At 40.8% G+C, this 13,599-nt stretch overlaps 1 protein-coding gene across 4 annotated transcripts in view; it reads left to right on the top strand.

Annotated features, from left to right (window-relative positions):
* Positions 1–13,599, top strand: part of NRG3 (neuregulin 3) — a 1,054,732-nt gene that overhangs the window by 1,010,921 nt on the left and 30,212 nt on the right. For all 4 annotated transcript variants that reach the window (XM_065894048.1, XM_065894051.1, XM_065894050.1 and 1 more), the window contains exons 5-6: positions 8,165–8,267; positions 12,804–12,930. In XM_065894048.1, the coding sequence (XP_065750120.1) occupies positions 8,165–8,267; positions 12,804–12,930 (230 nt within the window). The remainder of the gene's footprint in view (positions 1–8,164; positions 8,268–12,803; positions 12,931–13,599) is intronic.

Raw genomic sequence — 13,599 nt, 5'->3', positions numbered from 1 at the left:
GTCATGCCAGGCCACCCCTAATATTTAAGGCAATAGGAGTTGAGATTCCTTTAACTTACATCTCACCTGGCTGAGGGAAGTGGAGATCCATTAAACCAGACTGGGAAGGGTTGGGTGTTACTTTGGGACTGAGTGTTCTGTAAGGCAAGATTTAAATGGATTTAGTGGATTCGATTTCTCACTCTATCAAAACAAGTCAAACAGTAAAAGGCCTATAAACCACTAGGTCAGATACTCCCCATTGTCAAGAAAATAGCATGTTATCATTCCAAGTCACATGTCTTGCTCTTAGAATGTAACTTTGCCAATGAACAGTGAATCCTAAGTGATAAAAACTGGGATTAAGAGTATGGATTGGGGGACAATTATTACAGGTTCAGAAAAAATAGAGTTCTCACACCCTTTAACCCCAAAGCCAGAAGTCAAAGACTGGTTTTATGATAACATTGTAAACTCACCAATAGATTTATTTTGATTGAATTTGCTTTTTACTTATAATTTATTTGTGGGAGAAATAACACTTGGAAAGCCAGTGCATGTTAAGCATACCAATGGGAAGACCCAGGGCTGTTCATTTTTTTTCCTAATGTGTTTTATAGCATTCACTTATCTATAGTCGGCCAGAGCTATACTGTTGGGGAAAGGAGGGAGAGAGATAAGGGATTATTATGGGAAGGTTTATATTTGGTGGGGACTGTGCGGGAAGAAAAGGAAATTACAGGTTGAGAATAAATGTGTTTATGAATTTAAACTGTTATTTCCCCTTAAATATCAAATTTTATGTATAATGTACATCTCAAAGCACTTTGTATGTCAATAAGATAAAATATAATTTTGAAAGTTAACATTTTATTATGAAGTAATTATTTTACTTTTTCACAGTATTTTAAATGATGCCCTTCCACAGTCGATGGTGAAGGGCAACAGAATGAATCCCCGCGGTAAAAGGACCCCTTTCCAAGAAAATGTTGCCTCTTTTTGTTACCTCACCAGGTAGAGGGCCCAACCAGTAGAATGTCATTAGACATCCAACCCAGAAGCTGTTGAGTTCATTGAAAGCCTACTGAATACCCTCCCTTGTACAGAGCAAGCACAAGCCAGGTGCAAGGGTCCAGTAATGAAGATGCTCTTGCCTTCGAGGGCTCTCAGACTGGGCTGTGGGAAAACAGATACGTGCATCACTGACACAAGACAATGCAGTTATGGAAAGAGGCAAAAGGAATGCAAATGGGCCCTTGAGAAGAGTTTTCAGATTGGATAGTACTTACATTGTATAGTGTTTATTCTGATAGTATTTACGGATCATTGGCTATATTAGTTTCTTAGGACTGCCCATAACAAAGTACCACAAATTGGTAGTTAAACAACAGAAATGTATCGTGTCAGTATTGTGTCATAGTTCTGGAAGCTAGAAGTATAAGATCAGGGTGTTGGCAGGGTTCGTTCCTTCTGAGGGCTGTGAGGGAGAATCTGTTCCTGCCTCTCTCCTGGCTTCTGGTGGTTTCCTGGAAATCTTTAGCCTTCCTTGACATGTGGATGCATCACCCCAAAGTCTGCTTCCATCTTCACATGGCATTCTCCCTGTATGTGTTTCTCTGTGTCCAAATTTCTGTTTTTGCTGAGGACACAGTAATATTGGATTAGGATCCATCCTAATGACCTCAACTTGATCATCTGTAAAACGCTATATCCAAAGAAGTTCATATTTACGGTTATTGGGGTTAGAACTTCAAAATCTTTGTGCAGGGGGGGACACAAATCAACCCACAATGGTGGGAGTTCTGCAAGTAGGGAAGAGGAAGGGGCTTCCAGGTAGAAATAACACCACGCTAAAGATATGGGGCATTTCAGTACCTCCTGGTCATCTCAGCTCCTCTGCACTCACATGGTTGGGCTGGACCCCTATCCCCTCTGCCAAGCAGCATTCTCGGCGATCCTGGCCATCGCTTGTTCAATCTTCCTGATATTCTCATCACATACTCTCTCACTACCCCTCCCTGCCCGTGTGTATTTAATCTCATTGATCTCAAGGTGAGGACCCATTTCATTCGCATTCAGGACCTCTTTCACCTTAATGAAATACTTTTTTTTCTTTAATAGTGCAGTCATCAGGCCATTTAGCGCTTGTTCATTTTTGTCTTCAAGTTCAAGAAAAGACTCAACTTCAACTTCAAGAAAAGTGCAAATCCCAGTTTCTAACATTCTGAATATTCTCTTTCCTTTCATTCTCTTTCCTGATCACAGTTCATTTGCAGTTCCTTGTAAGCTCCTAATATTTTAATCTATCTCCAACATTTGTTGGTTTTTAAGAACAAAATTGGGAGGAGGCTTTCTTGTTCTAAGAATAATTAAAACTGAAATAAATCCACTTAAACTTAATCCAGTTAAAATTATGACAAAAATTCATAGGTTTACAATCAGGGAGAGACTGATCTACCCAGATTATAAGGTTGACTTGATGAATAGAAATAAATGCTAGAATTAGGCAGGGCGGAAACCTAGGATGAAGACTAATTTCATAAATGGTGGGATCATTAGTGAACTTGTCTTATAATGACTTTTGCTTCTCTGTGTAGACTTTTACCTGCAGGGCTTCCGATAATGAATACTTGGCTAAGAAGGAGCCCTGGTGGTATTGCTAGGTTGACTTTCATAATGAACTGTCAGAGTAATCATGCTTGCACTGACACCTACTGGTGGCATCACAAAGGGTCTTATTTGCATATGTTGACGATGAGGTGGTCTAGGCAGAAAAGTTTTGCTCCTGTATATGACCTACAGGCTTACAGGTATGTGTGTGTGTGTGTGTGTCTCCGTGTTTAAGCTTCACATTACTTGGATGCCAACACATTTCAGGAAATCATGCTTGAGTTTTATCTCTTACAGACTTAATTAAAACTGATGATACAAAGGAAAGATTCCCAAGAGGCAGTGGGATCCCAGGGCTCCATACTTGGAGGGGACGTGGAGCTTCCTTTTAGAACATTTCCCATTCCTTCACATATACAGGGATGTGGTCACCCACACTTCTATCCTTAACATAGAGCTAACCAGACGGAAATGGTATATAAAAGCTGCAGCTATGATTTTCTGTGGGCATAATATTTTTTTGTAATGTAGTAGAGTTTAACAAGTATTCGCAGAGAGACTTTTAGCAGTCTAAGGAGAGTTACAGCTTCCAAAAGCATTTTCCTCAGGCAGCTTTGCCTACTAGGACCTAAACTGTAAGCTGTCTGGTTTAGCAAACAGTGCTGTACCCACAGGTTTTCCAAGGATTCTGGGGATCATGAAAATGTAAAAGACAGAGCCCCTCCTCAAGGAGGATCACTTGAATTTCATCTGCTAAAACATCTGGATAGGAAATTCAAAACTACTAGTAGAAAAATTCAGTTAACAAGAGGCAAAGTGCAAGGAATGATCAGTAAATAAAACGAGAGTAAAATAAATGCCTTCAGTATAGGTCTCAGGGCACAGGCAGAGAGGCCCCGAGGCAGCAAGTCACGGACTGCCTGTGGGTAAGGTGAGTTTTGCATTAGGGAAGTAGAGTACTTTAAAGGCCCGTTGTTTTGTTTTGTTTTGTTTTGTTGCTTCAACACTGGCTTCAGGAGAAAAAGGGAAAAGGAAGGAAACTGCATTTTGTGTATCCATTACATGCCCCTAGATGGACACTTTATTTGTGCTCTCCTATTGAATCTGTAAACAGATATGTGAAGTGTGTAGGATTTTCCCCATCATTGATAAAGACAACGGTTGAAAGAAGATGAGAACAGTTGTAGCTGGTGTTTAAACCGAGGGGTAACATTGGCCAACCACACTGCTCCCTGAGTGAGGTGGGTTCAGGGGGAGAGTGGGGTTAGCAAAGGGCAGCGCTTGTGTTTTTCAGAGTCTTGGGCCAGGCTGCCTGCCAAAAGGATTTTTTCCACTGGTCCAATGTCAGTTTCCGAAAATTCGCCATAATGTTATTACCTTCTCTTTTTCCACCTTTATAATATGAAATATGATCATATAAAAAGAGAGGAGCGAGTCGTGTGCACCACAGAAGAGAAAAAGGAACAGAGTTGGGAGACAATGCAAACACACTTTACCAATTCCTGTCGAGCCAAAGATTGGTTTTGCCCTCAGAAATGACTTTATAATCTGGGTTTTTAAAAAATGGAATGCAAAAATATTGATGTTCCATAGAATAATAACAACAGTTACCATAGATTAGATAGAACCAAATTAAACGGCCAGTGTCCAGCCATTTATTGCCCCCATGGCAGTTTTATATTGGTTCAGACTGATACTTAATGATGACTCCAAGTTAGGCACTGCAATCCTCTGTATATTCTATCTCACTCAATCCTCACAACAGTGAAGTTCATGGTTGCCTCGTTACAAGCAAGGCATTCTCTGCTTTCAGGAGTTAGGCTGGAATTCTAGATCCTAAATCCAGGCTAAGTGGTAGAAGACAGGGTAGGTTTGGAGAAAGTGCGTCTGCCTTGCAGTACGTGGGATATACATGACAGAGGACCCAGGGAGCCGCGGGGGCTGCCTTCATGGTTCCGTTAACTTGCTCATTGCAGGTTCTCCAGCAACCTCTACGTCACTAAATTAAAGGACTTTGTTTTATTTGGCCTCTTAGAAGCATTCAGTAGCCTATTTTTCTAGAAAAAAAAAAAAAAAAAACCTGTATCTTTTCTTCCATGGCACTATCAGGGTTTATTATTATTGTTTGTTTTATTTTCCTTTTATTTATTTATTTTTTCTTGCCTGATTGGCTGCTCCTTTTTTTTTTTTAATCCCCTCTGCAGGATCCTTGTCTACCCTTCCATGAAATTTTGGAGTCTCTCAAAGCTCTATCTTAGAATAGAATGCCTAAGATTCTCTTATTACTCTATATTTTCTCCTGGGGCTGTCTTATCAACACACTTGGTTTCAGTATATGCATAACCCCAAATATTTTTATCCGGAATCCTGTCTCCTCCTCTTAACCCAGATCTATACATGTAAATGTCTACTCTACACTGCCACTTGGCTATCTTATAGGCTTTTAAAACTCACCAACTCCAAAGCTGAATTTAATATCTTTCCTTTCAAGTCTGATCCCCCTCCAATAAGCTCCATCTTAGTTAAGAGCATCATCGTCTAGTCCCTTAAGTATTTTCAGCCTAACTGCTGGGCTTCCCTAGTGGCTCAGTGGTTAAGAATCTGCCTGCCAATGCAGGGGACACAGGTTCGAGCCCTGGTCTGGGAAGATCCCACATGACGCGGAGCAACTAAACCCATGCGCTACAACTACTGAGCCTGCGCTCTAGAGCCGACGAGCCACAATTACTGAAGCCTGTGCTCCTAGAGCCCGTGCTCCGTAACAAGAGAAGCCACCACAGTGAGAAGCCCACACACCGCAACAAAGAGTAGTCCCCACTCACAGCAATTAAAGAAAGCCCGCACGCAGCAATGAAGACCCAACGCAGCCAAAAATAAATAAATTTATTTTAAAAAACCTAACTGCTTTTTACTTCTGTTTCACTTCTGTTACTATTATCATAGAAACATCCATCATGTCTACGCTGATATAATGGCCTTCTAACAGGACTCGGCATTTACTTTATCCCTTCTAATCTTTTCTGTAAATTGCAGGAAAAATAAATGTAAATATTATCACATCACACACCTCTTCTTTCAAATTTTTCAGTACCTTCCTGCTATTGTAAAGACATGTTCATTGTATACCATGTTCCTGTTGTTTCCGTGTTGCTCCACTAAGCTGGGAGAGGATAGAAAATAACTTGTGCAAAGGCCCTGGGGTAGGGTAAATAACTTGAAGAGTCCTGAACATGCCATTTTATCTCCTACCACGGGGCCTTTGCACAAGCTGTCTTCTCTTCCTGGACCACTTTGCCCATCCCCATTCTTCTTGCCTAGTTGGATCCTATTTTATACTTAAAATCTCTGGTCTCTGAATAGGTCGATTTTCCATATTATATTATTTTGTAGGATTATATACCTCCTTGTTATAACATTTATTACAGTCAGCATTTCATATCATTGCCTTTATTTAGACAGAAAATTGAAATTTATAAAGGTAAAGTAGTATACCTTTGGTTACTCATATTAAAGGTGGCTAAAATTAAAGTCAGATCCAAAATTGCCAGACCCCCAACCCCTTGCTTCCTGCTCCTCATTGTGCTGGTTCTTGTGTAGCACTCTGAATCAAAGGCATTGAGAGCACCATCGTGGTAACTACACCTGAGTCTATAAATCCACTCGCAGTCTTTGGAGTTTTAATTTCACTCTTGATTTTGAACTCAGAAGTGATTTTATGCATTTCCCCAGGCTATATTTGACTAGCTTTAAAAACTAACAAAGGGCTTCCCTGGTGGCACAGTGGTTGAGAGCCCGCCTGCCGATGCAGGGGACGCGGGTTCGTGCCCCGGTCCGGGAAGATCCCACATGCCGCGGAGCGGCTGGGCCCGTGAGCCATGGCCGCTGAGCCTGCGCGTCCGGAGCCTGTGCTCCGCAACGGGAGAGGCCACAACAGTGAGAGGCCCGCGTACCGCAAAAAACAAACAAAAAAACAAACAAAAAAAACACCCAGTAGATGTTATGCGGAGATCATTGTTTAGTGGATAGAGTCTTATTTCTTTTGTTTTAATAGGTATTGTTATCCACCATTTTCGTAGTTCTTTTTATTGGCAGAAGCAGGGTGGAGTAGATTATTATATGTAAATCATGCTTATTCCATTAGAGTCATCAACTCACAGCAATTAAATGAAATGGAATTCTTTATAAATTGGTACATCTACTTACTTGTTTCCAAATTCAGTTGGAAGATTTAATGAGCTTACAAATGTGGATGGAAAGGATGACACTCTTTAAGATGGCAAGATGCCCAAACAAGGTCTCAGTGACAGGTTTTTTTATCTCTTTAATCTGAACCTTTCAAAATTTAAAATGTCAACCAAGGCTTGCCAGGGCCACACGATTGCCCCTCTTCATTTAATCAGAAATGTGGATAATGTGGTATTTCTCTTAGGTTTACTTTCTGTTTTTGATACTCCAGTCTGAATAAAGACATTGAAAATGTAAATAAAGCCTAAGAGGGGAGAGAAGAGAGGATAGTTCTTCTAATACATTGTTTCCCAATACACTGCTGCAGGAAGAAGCTTTAAAATGTACAGTCGTATCTGAAGAGAGGATATAGAGCATGATCTCAGGAAAGAAGGAAAGGAGAGAGAGAGGGAAGGAGGGACGGAGGGAGGGAGAATGAAAAGAAGGGAAGGGAAGGAAAAAGGGAGGGGAAGAGAGGGAGAATGAAAGAAAGGAAGGGAGGGAGGGAGGAAGAAGGAAGGGAAAGAGAGAGAGAGAAAGGAAGGAAGAAAAGAAAGGGAAAGACTATAGTCTCTGTGTTGTATAAAGAGAGAAATGAAGACAAGAGGAGGATAATTAACAGAAAGAAAGTTCTGAGATCTATGGATAAAAAGGTCTTGATGAGATGGAAGAACGGTTTCAGTAGACATATTTCAGAAAACGAGCTAGAAGTGTAAATGTCAGTGTCTGAAAAGTGAAATGCTTGTGTTTGAATTCTTGTCACTTTTTGCAATATAAGATGCTCTAAGATATGACCTTGGTAGTAGAGGTTGAGGTTGCTGTGCCAGATCGTTGGTATTGAGGAATGAGTAAATATTCACCTGTATATTGAAGTTCTCTTTCATTAATGATGTCAATCGTAGTAATGGGTGGATGAATGGGAGACTGACGGCCAGGGACCAAATCAGAAAATGCAGTGGCATCGGTATCACATAAATTGGAAGTCATCACCGGCATAGGAAGGTTCTGATAGCAGATTATTTGGGGCCCCACCATAATTTTTAAAATGTATGTTCCCAGTATGTTCTCAAGTCATGAAATGTCTTTTGATAATAACATTCATAATTGTGATATCTGTGTATGAGTTCTGATTTAGCCATGCACATACAAAAAAAAATAAATAAAAGCGGCTGTCCTATAGACCATTGCAAAGAAACCGAATCATAATGACGTCCTCGTGTTTTCCTATTCATGACAGGAACAAAAAAACTTTGCTTTGAAAGGCTCCTACCAGTTCAGAAGTACGAGGACGGAGATTGTCTCTGCTGTGCCGTGCTAACATCTGCTTTAATTCTCTTTTTCAAATTCACAGAGAGTGAAGAAGTTTATCAGAGGCAGGTGCTGTCAATTTCATGTATCATCTTTGGAATTGTCATCGTGGGCATGTTCTGTGCAGCATTCTACTTCAAAAGCAAGTAAGACCATTTCTCTCGGTGTTAAAAGGTTACTTCTCAGAGGAAGTACTTTGTCTTTCTTTAAAGTGCTGAGCTCAGTACTCAGTCTGAGCTCCAGGCAGAGGGATTTTGCGCAAATTGTGTCCATCAGACTTCCATAAGTAACTCCCAGTCTTTTGTAGCCTGTGGTGAATGTGTACGGTGTGTGCATGCATGTATGTGTGTGTGGTTTATCTTTGATGCACGTGGCGATCATTCCTCTGTGTAATCGTGAACACTCTGTGTTCTTTGCACTTTCGATTGCCTGCCGGAATTAACGGCTCAACATTTGCCTGTCACTAAGGGGTTAAGTCTTCTGAAAAGAGAGGTCACTGCTATAGACATAAGCATTATCAACTAGTATCTAGCCTTTCATGGAAAAAAAAAAAACCAAACAATTTCCTTTTATAGTGTTTTTACCTGCTACCCATCAAGGTTTTAGCCAAATATGAAGTATGAATACTGTAAAATCTGCTTTGCTTCACCATTTAGTATGCACGTCTAGAATATGCCCTACACTTACCTTGCCAAGAAACCAAACCTTCTGCCAAAAGCACTGCTTTTTTGGGGCTAATAAGGTAGAATTAAAAATATACATATATATATGTATATAAGTATGTATGTGTGTATACATATATATTTACTCCACATAACTTTGGTAGAGGTATTTTATTTATGTAAATGACATAATCTACACTTAAAATAAGAAATGCAGATAAAAATATTAAATTCCTTGGTTTCTTGGAACGTATGCAGGCCTTGAGAAGTTGGCACAGATTCTGTTCCTACAGCTTGTCGGAAATCCAAGCCAACATGTAATTGCTTTTCATTGGACCTGTATTTTTCTACCCATTTGCTCTTCTAAAAATGGACCAATTTCCAAATATGGTCTGTGATACCTGTCTTCATGTCGTATATGTTGAACTTTAAAAAGAACAGCGATTAATGATTTTAAAAAATAATGGAAACTCGGGTATGAATCCAGAATTAGTGACTATTATTTTTTAATACACTATTTCAGAATAGGTTTAGATTTGCAGAATTACCGTGAAAATAGTACAGATAGATCCAATGTACTAGAATGTACACTGCCCAGAGAGAGTCAGGACTTACCCAAAGGCTTGTATTCTCTTGCTTATGTATGTTTTCCTTCCCATAATCCTTCGAATGCTGCCACTCTGGTCCTTTCTCCATTCTCTCGTCACCCGTGGTATGGCATGACCTCACGCGATGGAATATTACAGCACATTGTTAGCTGATGAAAGTTTGAACATAGGTAACAGGAAGAGGTAGAAGTGAGCAGCGCCTTCTTCAATTTAGGGGATTTTCTGACTGAGTTCATTGAACTCCAACAAGGGGATTGAAGGGCACACTGAAAGAAATTCTTTTCTCCTCACTCCCGATAAGCCCGTATATTCCTATAAGTAGTTAATCGAACTATTAATTGAGCCTTTCATATCTGACTGATACAGCTCACATAGCAACTATAAATTCTTCTAGGTTTTCTTTTTACTTTTAACTCATATGGGCTAAGAAGTGTAAGGCTGGGAGTCCTTAGTAGACCTTGGAAATGCAAGACATGATTCAACTCTAAAAATGGAATCAGAATAGGAGAAGAGATGTTCCAGGAGCAGAATGATTTGTTCCAGGAGCAGAATGATTTGTTCCAGGGACAGATAATTATCACAACCGGGAAAGCACAGGAGGAAAAAGGAGAACCGGTGCTACCAGTAGAAAGCAGATGTGCTCATAACTTGCCCTGACTATAGGTTATCACCCTCTGAAGTAAGAGATTTTAGACCACCAAGTAAGGCTCTTAAGGACAGGCAGTGGATGTTCTGATATGATGCTATGATTCTCTTCAGCTGTGGAGGTCTAAGTCCCCCAGCTGCTAGTACACAGCTGTAAGAGTTACCTGACCCGAGAGAGCCAGCATCCAGTGACAGGTCAATGTGAAGCTTTGAAGGCCTAGACCTTTGCCCCAACTTGGGGTGCAAGGCCATGCCAGTTTGCGAGCTCCCCGTGGGGTTTGCGGAGGTCTTCACTGAGACTGTATCACATTCCAACTTCTCCCTCTGCCCAGTCCTGCTTCCTTCCCTTCATTTCCACAGACGTTGATCCAAAGAGCCCTCCCTAATAAAAATCCTGCACGCCATCTCCATCTCAGTGTCTGCTTCCCCAGGAAGGCAACCTGTAACATTACAAAAAACGTCTCCCGATGGACTGGTGATGCCTGATATTCCACCACTTTACACCTCATTTCTTTCTGATGAATTGAGCCAGAGCAACTTGAAACTCACTGAACTATAGAATCACACCGACATTGTTAGGCTAGTAGGTTCCAGTGTGAAATGCCCGTATCTTGTCTTCCCCAGAGCAACTGCTCTCATGAGAGAGCTAATGGTATTGCAGCCGCCTCTCACTTCCTTTGTTCCCACTTGCTGAGGGGAGGAGGAAAGAGCAAAAATGTGTGTGCTTGGGAGATCAGAGGGATGATGGGGAAGGAGGCAGGTTCAGAAAAGAAAGCCCATTGATTCTGGAATATTAGTGAGTCAGGATGGGAGCAAGAAGAGAGTAAAGGAAAGCAAATTATAAAAAGGATTTAGGAAATGCAGTCAGAAGTTTTTATGAGGAAAATTCCTTTAGAATTTTACATTTCCCAGACGCCGAATTATGGAATTACTGAAAAGATCGTTAGTATTTCTACTGTTTAATTCTTAGGAAATTAATTGGGTCCTGACTCTGTGCCAAGCCCCCTTTTGCTACTTCATGATGATTCACTCAGCAGAACTTCCTCATCTCCAGTTTGCTTCATCAGTGAATCCCTGATAGGATTTTGTGGCTAACATGTGCTTCTTAAAATGCTGATATGATAGATTTGTTTCTAACAATAGGCTACAGATTAGCTGTTAGGAAGTAGATAATTACGAGTGCATTAAAGCAACAGAAGTAAAAGCCCCCCAAATGATTGAAAAGATAAAATCAATATTTAAACAGAGCTACATCACACCAGTATTGTAAATTCAAATGATGTAATGCTGCTCCAAGCCTCTAAATACTGTAGCAAATACTGTGACTTGCTTGTGAGAGAGGCAATTAACAAGATCTCTTCTTTTATCTTGGAGCCAGTGTTCTAATTCCTCTGCAGCATCTGCCCATACAACTAAGCATGTGTTCTCACATTTATGGAAGAGAGCCTTTCCAAACTCCATTGACAGATGAGGAAACTGAGGCTCAGAGAGGTTTTAGAAATCAATCATTTTGGTTTGGGGAATCAAAACAAAGCTGGTGGGTGGCAGAGCCAGAATTCAAATCTCAGTCACTGTGATACTCGAGCCCATGGTGTATAGAGTGCTGTCTCTACCTGGAAGGGCTCACTGCAAGAGATGGTGCACAGTCTCCACCAAAGGCTCTCTCCTAGGCACGGACCTTAGAGAAGAGGCAAAAAAGTCTAGGGGGGATGATTCTGCAAGCTTTTTTTGCCTGTTTATTTGTTCATTTTATAGGTACTGAGTCTTCTGCTGATAGATAATTGCTGTAGAGCTCTTGGGAGAGAGCAGCTAATAAGCCAGTAATTCATCACATCCTTCTGATACAGCCACTGAATGGTCAGAACAACAGTCACTCCACATCTGCAGAAATATTTTACTTGGAGTTCCAAACCTGAGAATAATCTCAGCCTTCCCATCAAGAAGCTGCATGACCATGGGCAAGCGGCTTGACAGTCGTGAGCGGTGGCTCAAAGCGCAAAGTACACAGCCAGACTCGCTGGGTTCAAATCCAGCTCTACCACTTACTAGCTATGTGACTTTGGGCAAATTATTTAACTTCTCTGTGCCTCGGTTTTCTCATCTGTTAAATGAGTATAGGATTAATGCCGCATCACACACGAATTATCGTGAAGAATAAGTAAGTTGAGACATGTAAAACACTTAAAATGATGCTTGGCACATAGTAGGTGTTCTTTAAGAGTTAACAATTTTTATGATTTACAAAAGTTCTAATAAAAATCTACACTCAGGGCTGATGGTAAAAATAAATGAACTGTTTCTAAACTGTAAAAAAGAAAATAGACCCGTTATGGTATATGTGCAAGCTATGCCGTCAAGCCACACTTATATGAATTGGACAGATATAAACGTAACTTTGCAAGTGTGTTATATGTGGTTGCTAGGTCCAAGCTTCAAAGTTTTCCACTTGTCACCTCTTCAGAGCATTCCTAATTCTTTTCAGTTGAGCACTCAGGGATAGGGACCTCTTGCATCCAATAGGGACAGGACAAGGAATTACATTTCTGTCTGCCTTTGGAGTGCCACTGGGTGTGAATCCTGGATGATAACAGATAATGCCAGTATTCCTTGGTGGGGTTGAAGATAAAGGGAGGATTCTCCTCGTTAAGTGAGTTTATCTAGCTTTAGCAAATGACAAATATAGATGTTGGGAATGAATGAACCTCAAAAAATATGAATAGGATAAATGTATGTAACTATTTATACATGGATTTATTTAAACCTGCAGGAAACAAGCTAAACAAATTCAAGAGCAACTGAAGGAGCCACATCACGGTAAAAACTACAGTCTCAAAGCATCCAGCACAATGGCAAAGTCAGAGAACTTGGTGAAGAATCACGTCCAGCTGCAAAACGTAAGTTACACGTCTATACATCTCTTCCCGCAGTCCATCTCAGTGCTTCCAGTCCAGAGGGGCTGGGGAGCCTGTGATCAGACTTGCATATTTTTTTCAGTACTCTGTAGATTTCTCCTTAAATCATGTTGCATTTTCGTGTGCGCACACAAGTACTGGATAAAAGAAAGAAAAATTAACTCTCAGCTCTTGATTACAATCTGTAATATAATTAATCTCTGGAAGCAAAAAGAGCTTCAGTTGTTTGTTCCATAATCTCTTACTGAATCCTTACTTACCAGCAATGGAGCTGGGCACTAGGGGTACAGTGTTCCCTACTGTAGGAAACTGATAGAGTAAAAAATACACCCAGAGGAGGCTTGTAGGATGAGATGGTTGATACTGCAGCAGAGATTGGAGAAGAGACCAAAGGGAGGTGGTGGGGGCAGAAGTGGAAGCAGCCACAAATCCAGGCTTGAACAGGATTTTGAAGAATATTTAAGGTTCACCAGAGAGTCAAAGAGCAGAGAACACAAGACTAGAGCAAAGAGAAAGAATAAACCCATGGAATCCTAAGAATACATGCTACCTTGAGGCAACTCTGAGTTAAGGGGTGTGAGAGAAATCAAAGGTCAGAAACATGGGAGGGAAGAGTCGTGGTCCCAGAGTTGGGACTTCCTAACACCAGGC

The sequence above is a fragment of the Phocoena phocoena genome, chromosome 16 (genome assembly GCF_963924675.1).
Source record: "Phocoena phocoena chromosome 16, mPhoPho1.1, whole genome shotgun sequence".
Classification (NCBI taxonomy): domain Eukaryota; kingdom Metazoa; phylum Chordata; class Mammalia; order Artiodactyla; family Phocoenidae; genus Phocoena; species Phocoena phocoena.
This window is presented reverse-complemented; position numbering and strand designations above follow the sequence as displayed.